We start from the raw sequence: 16750 nt of genomic DNA, 5'->3' as shown, positions 1-16750 counted from the left end.
TTTCAAAGCCTTTCACACCAGAAGGTTTGATGAATTGGGGCCTTTTTTCACTATGATCTGCACAGCTTGTCAGTATCTCAGTTGCTGCCGGGGCAGCAGTGCGGCAGTCAGCATGATTTCGTCATACTGCATAGCCAGCAATCGAGATGGCAAAGTGCTCAGTGCAATCATAACAGTGAGCTTTCATCTTGGTCATTGTCTATGCAGAGTGTTACAGCCGATGACAAAGTAATTTCTAGAGTTGCACTCTACATAAATACTGCAATCGGTAGAGAGTAGGCTGCCTTACTCTGAATGGAGCTAGTTCTCTCTTAACGCGAGCGAGCACTCAATTATCCGGAGCACTGCTAGAAGAGGTGACACTTGCTGGCAGCTCAGTGAAGATGCTCTATGTGCTTTTCTTACCATTGTGGATCACATTGAGAATGGGAAAGGCCCAATATCTTTCGACCATATTAAATATGTTGCCCAACCATAGGCGGATTATAATGAGGGAAAACTGGGCTACCACCCGAGGCCCTGTGCTGCAGTGGGATCATAATGGACATACAGTATTACCCTCATTACAATGCCATTGGCGGCGCACGTCTCTGAGCTGGGAGCTTTCCTGAAGCTACATAGGGTCATTCCCTATAATTGTTATTACTTGGTAACTTACAGTACGTTACACAAAAAGAAACGTAAGTTAACAAGTAATAACATTGTATTTTGTATTTCATTTGTATTGTTGAAAAATCAAACTATGTTGAAATCTATTGAGAATAGTTCAATGTACAATATACATTAACTCATTTTTGTGCCTGCCTTCAAAGAACAGTCTGAAGTGATTATTAACTCAGTTTTTGGCTTGTGAATGTAACGTAAGTTACCGTGGAATGACCCCATACATTACAGACTAGCAGCGCAGATCCAAGGGAGCTCCCGTTGCGTCTTTTGTGATGTGCCAGAGTGATGATATAATCAGCAGTCGCGCACCATCATGTACACACCGGCCACAAGAAGAAGTGGATTTCCGGGAACCAGAGTAGAGTCCCGAGGTTATGGGAGCCAGGTGAGTATGTGTTGGTTTTTTTTTTTAATAAGTGTATGGGATGTGTGAGGGCTCCTCTTGTATATAGGGGCTATGTGAGGGCTCACACTATATATATATATACATATATATATATATATATATATATATGAGGTTGTTTGAAGGCTTATACTCTATATATGGGGCTATTTGAGGGCTCGTACTGTATATATTGGACTATGTCAGGGCTCATCCTGCGTAAAGGGGCTATGTGACGGCTCATATTATATATAAGAGGGGTTGTGTGTGGGCTCATCCAGTATGCAGGGAGGCCATGTGAGGGCTCATACTTTATCTAGGGAGATATGTGGTGACTCATACTGTATATTGGGAACTATGTGAGGGCTCATCCTGTATAGAGGGGGCTGTGTGAAGGCTGATACTGTGTATAAGAGGCAATGTGAGGGCTTATACTGCATCTACGAAGCTATATGGGGGCTCATACTATATATAGGGAGCTATGTGAGGGCTCATACTGTATACTGTATTAAGGGGAGCTATATAAGGACTCACACTGTATGTAGGGGCCTGTGTGGGGTAGATGGAGGCTTTGTGGGGGCTATATAAAAAGAGTTTCACTGATCAAATATGAAAAACTGAATTGAGGCTTACTCAAAAACCACATACTAAAACACAACGTATAGTATAAAACATACAGAATAGAGACTGACAAGTTTGTAGTTAGGTTTTAAACAAAAATTATACAACTTTTTTTATGGAGCAAAAGAAGGTTAATCAGAAATGGAAGGAGATTGCTGGCTACAGATGCTCCACTCATGTAACCAATATAATATAATAACAAAATAACTGAAAAACATTAGAAAAAAGTTAAAGAGGTTGTCCACTACTTTTAACATTGATGGCCTATCCTTAGGATAGGTTATCAATGTCTGTTTGTCCGGGGTCTGAAAACATCCCACACCCCTGCTGATCAGCTATTCCTGGTGCCGGAAGTCACAGCCGGATTCAGTTCCGGAGCTGCTCCGCCTTCTGATAATGGCTGCGGCCAGGTACTGCACATCCACCTCTTATTGATTTGTATAGGAGGTGGATGTGCAGTACCCGACCGCAGCCACTATTATAAGACGGAACAGCACCGGAACTATGCATTTCCGGCCGCCTGCTGCACCCAGTGGCACCGAGAACAGCTGATCGGCGGGGGTGTCGAGTATTGAACCCCGGCCAATCAGACATTGATGACTTATCCTTAGGGGTACTTTACACGCTGCGACATCGCTAGCATTTGCTAGCGATGTCGAACGCGATTGCACCTGGCCCCGTCGCGCGGCCGATATGTGGTGATCGCTGCCGTAGGGATAATGTTCGCACGCACATACCTGCTCTGCGACGTCGCTGTGACCGGCGAGCCGACTCCTTTCTAAGGGGGCGGTTCGTTCAGCATCACAGCGACGTCACAGCAGCGTCACTGAACCGCTGCCCAATAGAAAAGGAGGGGCGGAGATGAGCAGCCGGAACATGCCGCCCACCTTCTTCCTTCCTCCTTTTCCGGTGGATGCAGGTAAGGAGATGTTTGTCGTTCCAGCGGCGTTACACATAGCCATGTGTGCTGCCACAGGAACGACAAACAATTCCGTACCTACAGCAGCACCGATATTATGGAAATGAACGACGTGTCAACGAGCAACGATATTTCACGTTTTTGTGCTCATTGATCGTCGCTCATTTGTTTTACACGCTGCGATGTTGCTACCGGCGCCGGATGTGCGTCACTAACGACGTGACCCCGACGATATATTGGAAGCCATGTCGCAGCGTGTAAAGTACCCCTTAGGATAGGACATCAATCTTAAAGCAGTGATCACCCCCTATAAAATACGTTTTAAAACACAATCTAGCTGACAAATTGACATTACAGGACAGTGCAAGGACTAACCGTAGCCTACATGCAAGAGCACATGGGCAATTTTCCACATGGACCTCAGGTCCAGATGGAAAAAAAAAATATCATTTACTAGTATAGTCCTGACAAGTCTAGAGTAAATACAAGGCAGATCCTGCATCCAACCGCTAAGCCTATGAAGGATAGGAACGGCGCAAGGAACCAATGACGTCTACAAGTTGCAGAAGTGAATCATCCACAGAGTTCAGAGCCCATTTGAGCTTAGCCTAAATGTATTTCAATAACAGGGGTTCAGATTAAAATTAGCCTGTAATTCAGTTACATAAAAACTTGTAAGTTCAATTTCACATGAGTTAAAGGTTGGCCATACACATTAGATAAACATTTTGCCTACAGTTATCTCTCCCACCCTCGAACTAAGGAATGACTACAGTAAGAAAAGGGAATTAATTAGTTAAAGATGCTGTTAGTTCGGATCATTAGACAAGCAGTAGGGATGGAACGTGTGGCCTCAATTTTGGTGTAGAAAATCACACACAGCTCTGAAAATGCCTCTTGGAATAGAGGAGGACTAGTTACCATAGATGTTCGAGCCATATAGATCACTCCAATATATATACCAACATATACCAATGTTAACAATGTATATGGGGAACCCATTGTAATGTTACTTGAAGATGGTACTGTTCACTTTCGAACATTTGTGCCATATTACTAATTACCGAGAGGAAACTCCAATACTCCATTGGCAAGAAGGAAAAATAAAACCTTAAAAATACTGTAATACAAACCAGAACAACGCTCTAATTTCTTAGAATCTGGAGTATAACATTACAAAAAACAGGCAAAAAAAATACTTTTGTAATTTTTTCGTCTAAGTGAGTGGCTAAATATTACCTTCATGCTTTTTGTAAATGGCGACTAGTAGCTACTGTGTCTGAAATTCCCTTTTGTATTTTAACAAAATGATATAAAGAAATCCCATTCCTGTGGAGAAATCATATTTGCAATTACACTATGGAACAATGAGTATATAACTAAATAAGTAAAACAAGATCGTAGGAGGAGTAACATCGCAGCATCTACTACAATGGGCAAAGATGTGAAGAATAGATATCAGGACTATGGCATCCCGGATGTGCTGAAAGAGTTACATTGGCCTTTTCAAGTGGCTTTTTTGTTAAACTACAAAGCTCAGAATATGATGAAATTCCACAGAAATGGATTATCAGAACTGCAGGAACCGGAATGCACTGTAAGATCACAAACATTTGTCTTCTCTTTCTCTGAACTCTAGCCAAACACTAGAGAAGAGTGATGACTAACTGGACATCCAGCTGACGGACGCATCTCCATGAGTTACTCATCCATGGTCCAGCAAGCGTTCTGTCTGTTAATATTTCATAGTCACAATCAATTCTCAGTCTATCTTCAGATTCACCAGCACGGCGAACCTACAAAGTCAATAACATTAAACATGACACAACTTTGTCATCTGCTCTGTGCGAGTCTCGATGTAAGTTATGGTCTTCTTATTCTGATTCAATATGTAATCAGCAAAAAAAGCTAAATTAGGGGAGGACAATAGGGAAAAGGAAAGAATGCCGAGGTTTTTCCCCACTGAAGATGAGAGTTTGGTCCATATAGTCATGAAAGTCTCCTACAATTATACCCATCTATCACAAGTGTCTTCCTCCTCTAGTCTGCAGTGATGCCTTTGGCTCGCAATTCCTCTTGAACTCTCAGCAAGTAAGTTGGGTCTGGGTACCCGAACCTGAACGATAAAGAAGATTTTTTTTATGGTTAGATGCAGGCAGTTAAACACAAATATACTCTACATAGTTAGATTATTATTCTTTTTTAATTTCTCAACAGAAACTGATTCTTTAAGGGGAACCCATCAGTCAAGTCATGCTACATGTCTACTTTAGATCAGTATTATTTTTTAAACATAATTTTTATTTGTTAAGAAATGTAGCATTTTCACAAAGGTAACAGAAGAAAATGCATTATACAATTTGTTGTGCAATTTCTCCTAAATACAATGATACCTCATATGCGGTGGAAATCTACTGTGTGTGCGCACAGGAGGGTTCGGAAGGGAAGGGGTGCCATTTGACTTCTGGAATTCATAGAGGACGCCATGTTGTGTTTGGAGACCCCAAAGGTGCCTAAACAGTGGAAATCCCCCTCAAGTGGCCCCATTTTAGAAATTAGACCCCTCAAGGAATTTAACAAGATGTTTGGTAAGTACCTTGAACCCCCAGGTGCTTTACAGAATTTTATAATGTTGAGTCATGAAAATAAAAAAAAAAAAAAAATCACATTTTCCCCATAAAAATGTTTTTTTAGCCCCAATTTTTTTTTTATTTTCACCGGAGAGCATACACTGTACAATTTCTTGTGCAACTTCTCCTAAGTATTCTGTTAACCAGTATGTGGTGGAAAACTACTGATTGGGCACACGGCCAAGCTCCAAAATGAAGAAGTGACAACTGAATGCCGATCAATAATGTGCGTCACTGTTCTGCAAGATGCACACACAGATATGGTACAAAACGGGGAAAAATGGACAGGAAAAATAAAAACGTCCTTGCCAAAAGCGAGCATGGACGTCGATCAGTGATGAGCATCACTGATCAGCGCTCGGGGGTTGCAGGACACATGCATGGAGATGGTGCAAAAAAGAAAAAACTGCCAATAATCAAGTGATCAAGTACTGATCAGCACTTGGTGGCAGGAAGGTTAGTGGGGAATGGGGGAAAGAGGGAAAGGGGCGAAAATGGGGAGAGAGGGTTTGTGGTGGACTGGAAAAAAAAGGAACTGGAGGTTCCCATGATGTAAGTTTACGTCATAAGTTATGAACCCCTATCCAACCAAGATGTAAATTTATGTCAAAGGTTGTGAAGAGGTTAATAGTCCTACGATGCTTCTACTGTGCAACTTTAGGATTAGTGTATTTTCCCTGACGATAAATATCACTTTTGACCAAAACATGTATTTTTGGCACACATTAGCCATATGACTTTCTCTTTTTTCCCTATCAAAATGCATTAAGAGGACCTTTCACCAAATATTTTTTTGTTTCTTTCGTCTCTCCATTGTGGAGATACTAGCAGTCAAATATTTGGCACCTAATAAGTTAAATGCACTAAGATATTGTAGGGGTGTGTTCTTTCTCCTGTGTGTTGCTGTAGCTTATAATTGGTCAGCATCATACAGGGAGTAGAAGCACACGCCCCCAGTGATAACTCTCTGATAACATGCACTTGAACGTAACAAAAGTTAACTCATTAGGTGCCAAATACTTTGATTGGTAACATCTTTGCAATACAGAGGTGAAAATAAAAAACAAACAAAAAAAACCCAACTGTTTTATACCGTTCTGCAGCCAATATTACAGCGTGCGGACAGTTCAACAAGTAAAATTTGGTTAAAGGTTTATCTGGTATAGCACCAAAGTAAGAAATATTGTGTGCACAATGTCTCACAATCACAGTAAAACTAAGTATTTCAGAATTGCCTCTGGTCTCAAGCCGCCTTCATTGATTTGTAAATTGAGTGTATATAACTTTCCTAACTAATTACTGTACCTGCTCCAGTGATGATTTTATATCACATTAGCAGGACTGAGTAATTATGTAGTTATTTTGTGTTTAATCAATGTAATGAACATAAATGACCTTCTAGAGATTGGTTTTCTCATCGACATTAGTATTTCTTGTTGATCAGTGTCAAAAATACTTAATTACATCTACTGAGATTCAACAATGTGGAAAAAAAGCAGATAAAATTCTAGGGAATCGTCTAGCACCATGGTTTATATTTATCAAGAATGTGCAGAAAAAAAAGTTACAAAGATGAGAAAATCCGGAAGTGAAATTCTTGTAAATGTAAACACAAAAATGGCATATTTCACATTAAAATATTTCAGTTAAAAGGAAAATGTGAGCACATTTCTGGATTTTTATCTATGCAAAGTATGATATATACGGTATACTGACAGATTTCCTCAATACAAAGCTATTGGTGGAATTCATCAAGGAACTGCCATAAAGAAGTAGCACATTTTTGAGCAACACAGAGTGCAAAATGTAGGGACATTCTTCAATATTTTTTTCATACTGGTTCCACCAACTTTTTGAAAAGTGCACGTAGCTTAATGGAAGTGGCCATGGCCTAGCACATTCTCACATTTCCACTATAATTTGTGCTACATAAGTGATGTAAGTTCTAGAGAATATACCAGGACTGGAGTACATTCCTGCTATAACCAACCCCAGTTATCATGAATTTATCAGGTTATGCTAGCCTAAAGGCAGCGTTACACGCTACGATATATCGTGCGATCGCACCCGGCCCCGTCGTTTGTGCGTCACGGGCAATTCGTTGCCCGTGGCGCACAATGCCGTTAACCCCCGTCATACATACTTACCTCCCTAACAACGTCACTGTGGGCGGCGAACATCCTCTTCCTGAAGGGGGTGGGACGTTCGGCGTCACAGCGACGTCACACAGCGGCCACCCAATAGAAGTGGAGGGGCGGAGATGAGCGGCTGGAACACCCCGCCCACCTCCTTCCTTCCTCATTGCCGGCGGGACGCAGGTAAAGCTGTGTTCGTCGTTCCCGGGGTGTCACATGTAGTGATGTGTGCTGCCTCAGGAACGACGAACAACCGGCGCGCAGAAGGAGGAACGACATTATGAAAATGAACGACGTGTCAACGAGCAACGATAAGGTGAGTATTTTTGCTTGTTAACAGTTGTTCGAAGGTGTCACACGCTATGACATCTCTAACGATGCCGGATATGCGTCATAAATTCCGTGACCCCGACGACATATCGTTAGATATATCGTAGCGTGTGATGGGGCCTTAAGCCCCTTTAGGTAAGCTCGACATACTTTTCAAAAAGTTGGTGGCAGAAAAATTTGCTACTCTTCTACCATACAACAGATTTCTAGTTAAAATTGTTTAATGAATTTCGTCATAGTTCAAGCAGGGAACAAGAAAAAGTGTCCACTGGAAACCTCCCCACTAGCTTCTCCCAACCTGGCACAGCTTGATTAGACAGCTCTCTCCCTGTAAACAAAGATAAAAATTGCTCTCTTCCCATAGAGTTTCACTGTACAGCCCAGTTAAAAGGTAACTTGTTACATTTTCATACTACTGGTTAAAGCAGCATAAACCTTTTGAAAGGTTCCCTTGATGTAGCGCACCTTCTTAAAGGGAATCTGTCAGCAGGTTTTTGCCACCTTATCTAACATCAACATAATGTAGGCAAGGAGATTCTGAATCCAACGGTGTATCACATAGATTCCTGGGTGCAGCTGTTCTCACATAATCAAAGAATTGAGTTTTATGCATGTACCTGAGCCTGGAGAGCTGTCTCGCCCACATTAGGCTCTCAATTGAGATTGTGGATTGACTGTTAGGTGTCAATTACAGCATGGGGTATGTCGGACTCCCCTGCAGGAGCCAGCTAGACCTAGCAATGTTAATTACAGGGTAAGTAAATAATAGTTCACACACACAAATAAGAGAAGCATAGTTGCTTTTTGTTTTTTAACCCTTACAGCATGCTGTCCTCAGCTCACATACCAAAAGCCTACTGACAGATATCCTTTAACCTTCTCCCTCACTTTCTGTCAGTTGAACAAATTTATATTTCATCGATAGCCTGTGGGTTGTAATTACTGTTACGGCCAAGACAGGGGTGTGGACCCACTGGACCACGGAGCCCGGGCTTACCCTGGAAGGGTGTGACTAAGCACCTACCTGGCTATAGGTAGCTGCCAGGTACCACTCTAAGGCAGTCCTTAGATCTGCAGTAGTTGACTCGAACAACAGCAGGTGAGATAGATTCAGAGCAATAGATTGGAATCTAGACTGGTAGCGGGTGAGACAAAGTCAGAGCCACAGTCTGGAGTCTGAATTGACAGCAGGCGAGATGGAGTCAGCCACAGGCTTGAGTCTGGACTGATAGCAGGCGAAACAGAGTCGGAGCCAAAGGCTGAAGTTCAGATTGTCAGCAGGCGAGACAGAGTCTGAGCCACAGGTGGGACAGGTTCAGGTAAAGGTGCAGGTTCAGGCAGGAGAGGATGGCAGCTACAGACAGAACAAGTTTGGGTTATGGTGCTGACCAGACAGATTTAGGTTGAAGCAGGTCAGGTTCGGGTTCAGATGAATACAGGATCACAGGGACCTGACAACACACTAGCAGGTACAAGACACACTTGGTACCGAAGTTGCTCAGGCACATCCCTACAGAGGAGAATGCCTTAAATAGCAAGCGCCTCCCAGCCTTAGGCTGGGGACACTTCAGGAGTACACGCACTGCCCCTTCAAGAAGCAAGGAATGTGAAGGTGTGTACCCTAAGTGCACGGCCAGGAGACCTGCGCTTTGTGTGCAGGTCCTGGAGCTAAGAGCTGCTGCGGGGTGGCTGCGGCGGTGGGTACATCAGCATCCCAGCCGTGAGGACATTGGCAATACATTCATAGCCTATACTCATGATGGTGACCTGCAGAGTTCTGTGTTTCATGTCTGTGACTAGATGATTCTCAAAGCTCTTCTCCTGATATTCTCAGTCATGCTCCACCATGAGTTGTCAAATTAATTATTCCTTTTTAGGACGCATGAGTGCAGTGCAGATTACAGAACCTGCAGGTCCTTCATCTTGCTTTTCCGTTCTGAGGCAAGTGATTCACTCAGCAACTAGACAAATAATAGACCATTTTTTGAATACCTTATATCAAAAAAGAAGGTCCCAGTGACACTCCAAAAGTGACATCAAGTCATGTTCACATGAAGAATTGAACAGAATTCTAAACAGACAGAGAAGAAAGCTGACCCCATCACTGGCTGACAATAGTAGCTAAGCTAGAGCGTGGGTCTCCATAGTGCAGAAATTTCCATTTAATTGCTAAAAATCATTGTTGCTTTCTTGATGGATTATACAGTTAGGTCCAGAAATATTTGGACAGTGACAAAAGTTTTGTTATTTTAGCTGTTTACAAAAACATGTTCAGAAATACAATTATATATATAATATGGGCTGAAAGTGCACACTCCCAGCTGCAATATGAGAGTTTTCACATCCAAATAGGAGAAAGGGTTTAGGAATCATAGCTCTGTAATGCATAGCCTCCTCTTTTTAAAGGGACAAAAAGTAATTGGACAAGGGACTCTAAGGGCTGCAATTAACTCTGAAGGTGTCTCCCTCGTTAACCTATAATCAATGAAGTAGTTAAAAGGTCTGGGGTTGATTACAGGTGTGTGGTTTTGCATTTGGAAGCTGTTGCTGTGACCAGACAACATGCGGTCTAAGGAACTCTCAATTGAGGTGAAGCAGAACATCCTGAGGCTGAAAAAAAAGAAAAAATCCATCAGAGAGATAGCAGACATGCTTGGAGTAGCAAAATCAACAGTCGGGTACATTCTGAGAAAAAAGGAATTGACTGGTGAGCTTGGGAACTCAAAAAGGCCTGTGCGTCCACGGATGACAACAGTGGTGGATGATCGCCGCATACTTTCTTTGGTGAAGAAGAACCCGTTCACAACATCAACTGAAGTCCAGAACACTCTCAGTGAAGTAGGTGTATCTGTCTCTTTAGTCAACAGTAAAGAGAAGACTCCATGAAAGTAAATACAAAGGGTTCACATCTAGATGCAAACCATTCATCAATTCCAAAAATAGACAGGCCAGAGTTAAATTTGCTGAAAAACACCTCATGAAGCCAGCTCAGTTCTGGAAAAGTATTCTATGGACAGATGAGACAAAGATCAACCTGTACCAGAATGATGGGAAGAAAAAAGTTTGGAGAAGAAAGGGAACGGCACATGATCCAAGGCACACCACATCCTCTGTAAAACATGGTGGAGGCAACGTGATGGCATGGGCATTCATGGCTTTCAATGGCACTGGGTCACTTGTGTTTATTGATGACATAACAGCAGACAAGAGTAGCCGGATGAATTCTGAAGTGTACCGGGATATACTTTCAGCCCAGATTCAGCCAAATGCCGCAAAGTTGATTGGACGGCGCTTCATAGTACAGATGGACAATGACCCCAAGCATACAGCCAAGGCTACCCAGGAGTTCATGAGTGCAAAAAAGTGGAACATTCTGCAATGGCCAAGTCAATCACCAGATCTTAACCCAATTGAGCATGCATTTCACTTGCTCAAATCCAGACTTAAGACGGAAAGACCCACAAACAAGCAAGACCTGAAGGCTGCGGCTGTAAAGGCCTGGCAAAGCATTAAGAAGGAGGAAACCCAGCGTTTGGTGATGTCCATGGGTTCCAGACTTAAGGCAGTGATTGCCTCCAAAGGATTCACAACAAAATATTGAAACTAAAAATTTTTTTTTGGGTTTGGTTTATTTGTCCAATTACTTTTGACCTCCTAAAATGTGGAGTGTTTGTAAAGAAATGTGTACAATTCCTACAATTTCTATCAGATATTTTTGTTCAAACCTTCAAATTAAACGTTACAATCTGCACTTGAATTCTGTTGTAGAGGTTTCATTTCAAATCCAATGTGGTGGCATGCAGAGCCCAACTCGCGAAAATTGTGTCACTGTCCAAATATTTCTGGACCTAACTGTAACTATAATGTCCAACTATAAACAACCTTCAGACCATACTTACAATTATTTCAGATTTCTACTGCACAGATGGCTAATATGGGTAAGAGGGCACTGACATGTCAGGTCAAGTATATCATGTAAGAATGTGTGCTTCGCTCTCCAGCCAACAAACTGCCATCTGTGTGAACTCTTCTTTATGAAGTCTTTACAAAAAATAAATTTCCTTTTAACCATGTAACGCAAGATTAGCTTTTATCTCTGTTTTCAGTTTGCCCCTGTACCTGATTGTCTATCACACTCTGTACTTCTTATATATGGTGTACGAGCAAGCCCAGACTGATAATCTGCCACAGCGAGAAGATTCCCAGTGGGCCGCTGATGAGGGGCCATGCTCCTTTATCTCTCCCTACTTTGTGTGCAGCAGTGCCCATGCGGTCCTGACCTCAGCACCAGTCTTGCTTAGCTCCCGTTCTGTGCACCAGCCCTAATCTAACTGACTCCTTCCCCAGCTGGCTCCAGTTGGCACTGAAGAGACAGAAGATGGGAAAACTCCAGCAGTAATTTCCGTTGTGTTCAGGGCTGGGACAATGGGTAGCTACCCGACCGCAACGTCACTTCATACCGGGATGGGTGTGGGTGGGAGGTGTCCACACTTTTAATGAAACAATAATTTGGGGTTCAGATAAGCGCATGGCTGGGGGCTGCAGCCTGTAGCCCTATGCTTTTATCTGTGCTTGTAGCATAATATGAGGGGACCCTACGGCAATTTTTTTAATTTATTTATTTTACTGTACGATAGACCCGCAGACAGGCTGTCACTGTGTTGGAGAGCGTCTGACTGCAACCAAAGCAGTGCATAATCAATGAAGGTAATCAGTGACCCGGGAAATGAATGAGCGGCCACGGGAGCATATAAACAGCGCCGGTTAATCGGTAAATATGAAGCACTTGCTCCTACCCTTTTGTGCTGGATTCTGGTCCCCATACATTATATGAGGACCGGCATTCGGCTAGATACCAGGAATCAATCCCCCACCAACATTGATTTGCGAGTCATCCCATCACTGGTGAGAAATGCAGGGACAAATCGCAAAAACAATTGACATGCTGCAGTTTATTTGTCAGAAGTTTGTGACATATAAACTGCAGACAAAAAAACTGCAATGTGCGCACAGCAAATCTGAATTCTCATAGACTTTGCCAGGAAAGTCAAGCATGAGAACTTTCTGACAATAAAACTTCACCAAAAACAGCAGCAAAAAAGCAGCGTGCGCATAAGGCCTTAAGCCCGCTTTACACGCTGCAATGTATCTTACAATGTGTCGGCGGGGTCACGTCGTAAGTGACGCACATCCGGCATTGTAAGTTACATTGCAGCGTGTGACAGGTACGTGTGATTGAACGTTAAAACGTTCATCGCATACACATCGTACCTTTCTCTAGAATTGCACGTCAGATTGTTCATCGTACCCGGGGTAGCACACATTGCAGTGTGTGACACTCCGGGAACGATAAACAGATCTTACCTGCGTCCTGCGGCTCCCGGCCCACAATGCAGAAGGAAGGAGGTGGGCGGGATGTTTACGTCCCGCTCAGCTCCACCCCTCCGCTTCTATTGGCCGGCTGCCGCGTGACGTCGATGTGATGCCGAACGTCCCTCCCACTCCAAGGAAGTGGACGTTCGCCGCCCACATCGAGGTCGTATGGACGGTAAGTACGTGTGACAGGGGTTAATCGTTTGTGCGGCACGTTCAACAAATTGAACGTGCTACACATACGATGGGGGCGATGAAAATCGCATACGATATTGTATGCGAAATTGCAACGTGTAAGCAGGCTTTAGACTGAAAGCCTGAGGCTGCCAGGAGGAGTAAAGTTAATTTCCTCCCAGCAGCTGGGCTGTCAGTGTGTGAAGTCAGCCTTATCCATACATTTCCAGAATGAATCACACAGGAACTTCACAAATGGTTAATAGGGAATACCAGTATTTACTAAAACAGACATGTCAGGAGAGCTGTATGTACTATATTCTGCCTGTGAATTTGTGTGATCAGTGCTGTATTTTAGCATAGTCTGCCATGTGATAATAGTCTGCAGGCTGTCTGTGTTCATCTGGTAAAGGGGTTGTCCATCACATTTAAGTCAGTGATATAACAAGTAAAGCAAAAGTCGGCATCAACCGTTGGTGTTCTATGATTTTGTATAAGGACATTTAGGGTATGTGCGCACGTTGCTTTTTACCTGCTTTTTTGCTGCTTTTTCTTCTGCGCTGTTTAATGCCAAAATGGATGTGTTCTTCTATTCAAGCAAAGTCTATGGGAATTTGGGTTTCTTGTTCACACTATGTTGTTCAAAATGCTGCCTTTTTGAGGCAGAACTTTGGTCAAAAACTCAGCTTTTCAAAGAAGCAACATGTCAATTGTTTTTGCCATTTGGGTTTTGCACTGCAAAGCTGAGTTTTTGACCAAAGTTCTGCCACAAAAAGGCAGCATTTTGAACAACATAGTGTGAACAAGAAACCCAAATTCCCATAGACTTTGCTTGAATAGAAGAACACATCCATTTTGGCATTAAACAGCGCAGAAGAAAAAGCAGCAAAAAAGCAGGTAAAAAGCAGGTAAAAAGCAACGTGCGCACATACCCTTATTGTATATGGGTTGGTGAATCTTGTGTGCCAAGGCCCTGTGTACTCATATCCCTACAACTCAGTCTCCTCTGCTTCTTTTCATACACGGCTTAATCTCATCCTGCATTTTATTTCTATATGCTCTGCTATCAATCCCACAGCCTCACATGGGTGGCTAGCGTCAATACCATGTCTGCCTCCTGCAGTAATATAGTGACCTTTCTTCTCTATACGTTCCTAAATAAGCTAAAATAATAAACACACTCTCATATACAGTCATGGCCAAAAGTTTTGAGAATGCTACAAATATTAATTTTTTACAAAGTCTACTGCTTAAGTTTTTCTAATGGCAATTTGCATATACTCCAGAATGTCATAAAGAGTGATCAGCTTAACAGCAATTACTTGCAAAGTCAATATTGGCTAAGAAAATGAACTTTAACCCCCAAAACACATTTCAACATCATTGCATTTCTGCCTTAAAAGGAGCAGCTAACATTGTTTTAGTGATTGTTCCATTAACATGGGTGTGGGTGTTGATGAGGACAGGGCTGGCGATCAATCAGTCATGATTAAGAATGAATGACACCACTGGACACTTTAAAAGGAGGCTGGTGCTTGGTATCATTGTTTCTCTTCAGTTAACCATGGTTATCTCTAAAGAAACACATGCAGCCATCATTGCTCTGCACAAAAATGGCCTAACAGGGAAGAGTATAGCAGCTACAAAGATTGCACCTCAGTCAACAATCTATCGCATCATCAAGAACTTCAAGGAGAGAGCTTCCATTGTTGCCAAAAAGGCTCCAGGGCGCCCAAGAAGGATCAGCAAACGCCAGGACCGTATCTTAAAACTGTTTCAGCTGCGGGATCGGACTACCAGCAGTGCCGAGCTAGCTCAGCAATGGCAGCAGGCTGGTGTGAGTGTTTCTGCACGCACTGTGAGGCGGAGACTGCTTGAGCAAGGCCTAGTTTCAAGGAGGGCAGCAAAGAAGCCACTTCTCTCCAGAAAAAACATCAGGGATTGACTGATATTCTGCAAAAGGTACAGGGAGTGGACTGCTGAGGACTGGGGTAAAGTCATTTTCTCAGATGAATCCCCTTTTCGATTGTTTGGGACATCTGGAAAACAGCTTATTAGGAGAAGAGGTTAGCGCTACCACCAGTCTTGTCTCATGCCAACTGTTAAGCATCCTGAAACGATTCATGTGTGGGGTTGCTTCTCAGCCAAGGGAATCGGCTCACTCACAGTCTTGCCTAAAAACACAGCCATGAATAAAGAATGGTACCAGAATGTCCTCCAAGAGCAACTTCTCCCAACTGTCCAAGAGCAGTTTGGCGCCCAACAATGCCTATTAGAGCATGATGGAGCACCTTGCCATAAAGCAAAGGTGATCACTAAATGGCTCATGGAACAAAACATAGAGATTTTGGGTCCATGGCCTGGAAACTCCCCAGATCTTAATCCCATTGAGAACTTGTGGGCAATCATCAAGAGACGGGTGGACAAACAAAAACCAACAAATTCTGGCAAAATGCAAGCATTGCTTATGCAAGAATGGACAGCTATCAGTCAGGATTTGGTCCAGAAGTTGATTGAGAGCATGCCAGGGAGAATTGCAGAGGTCCTGAAGAAGGGGCAACACTGCAAATATTGACTTGCTGCATTAACTCATTCTAACTGTCAATATAACCTTTTGGTACTCATAATATGATTGCAATTATATTTCTGTATGTGATGTAAACATCAGACAAACACAATTAAAAACCAGAGGGCAACAGATCATGTGAAAATATAATTTTGGTGTCATTCTCAAAACTTTTGGCCATGACTGTAGGCTACGCAGTCATCATATTAATCAAAAGTTTGTGACAGAAGCTGTGTAATCATCATCAGTAACTGTGCTAGGGGTTTCTGTCCCCTTTCTGTGGAGAACTTTAGTGGTATGGCCCGTGCAATTTTATCATTCAGGCAATTATGCTGACTGAGATGGTGACTTCTTAAAGGATCACTATGAGAACACATAACCCAATTTAGTAGGAATACATGAATCTCCACTAAAAAGGAACATTTAAATAAGGTACTACTATCAAAATTATATTTATATTGGGGAACTAACAATTGGCTAAATAAAAAAAAAAAATCACTGGACTGCTACTTTAACTTATAAAAACCCATGAAGACAATGTCATAAGAATCCCTGAAGAATACTTACAACTGTGGCCCTCCTGTGCAATTAGTCTTGTGGTGAATGTCATTCCACGTTATGACATTAGGTCTTCCTGTGGTCATTGATGTCCCAATGGTGAAGGTCAAACGTTGGTCGAATGCTTTCTTAAAGAGCGTCAGGACTTTATTCCCTTCTGGACAATCGGGTAAATACGCCACACGAGTTGTTCCTGGATACCTCACTCCAGGATTTGGGTGCTCTGACTGCAGGAACAAAGTGTGAAATGAAGTCTAAATTGCAATGAATAGTACAACATATTTATTACTGTTCCAAAATACCTATCATTGAGTATACAAAAGATATTTATTTTACACACAGATATAGCGCCATCATATTCCACAGCACGTTACAGACATTATCATCACTGCCCCC

General features: G+C 42.6%; 1 protein-coding gene across 6 annotated transcripts in view; it reads right to left on the bottom strand.

Annotated features, from left to right (window-relative positions):
• Nucleotides 1-2117: 2117 nt before the first annotated feature.
• Nucleotides 2118-16750, bottom strand: part of DTX3 (deltex E3 ubiquitin ligase 3) — a 117741-nt gene continuing 103108 nt past the window's right edge. For all 6 annotated transcript variants that reach the window (XM_075337086.1, XM_075337085.1, XM_075337088.1 and 3 more), the window contains 2 exons: nt 16364-16581; nt 2118-4704 (listed from right to left, as the gene is read on the bottom strand). In XM_075337086.1, the coding sequence (XP_075193201.1) occupies nt 4629-4704; nt 16364-16581 (294 nt within the window). In that variant the 3' untranslated portion in view covers nt 2118-4628. The remainder of the gene's footprint in view (nt 4705-16363; nt 16582-16750) is intronic.

The sequence above is a fragment of the Anomaloglossus baeobatrachus genome, chromosome 2 (assembly GCF_048569485.1).
Source record: "Anomaloglossus baeobatrachus isolate aAnoBae1 chromosome 2, aAnoBae1.hap1, whole genome shotgun sequence".
NCBI classification, from domain to species: Eukaryota; Metazoa; Chordata; class Amphibia; order Anura; family Aromobatidae; genus Anomaloglossus; species Anomaloglossus baeobatrachus.
Note: the sequence above shows the minus strand (reverse complement) of the source record. Positions and strands in the feature narration are given on the sequence as shown.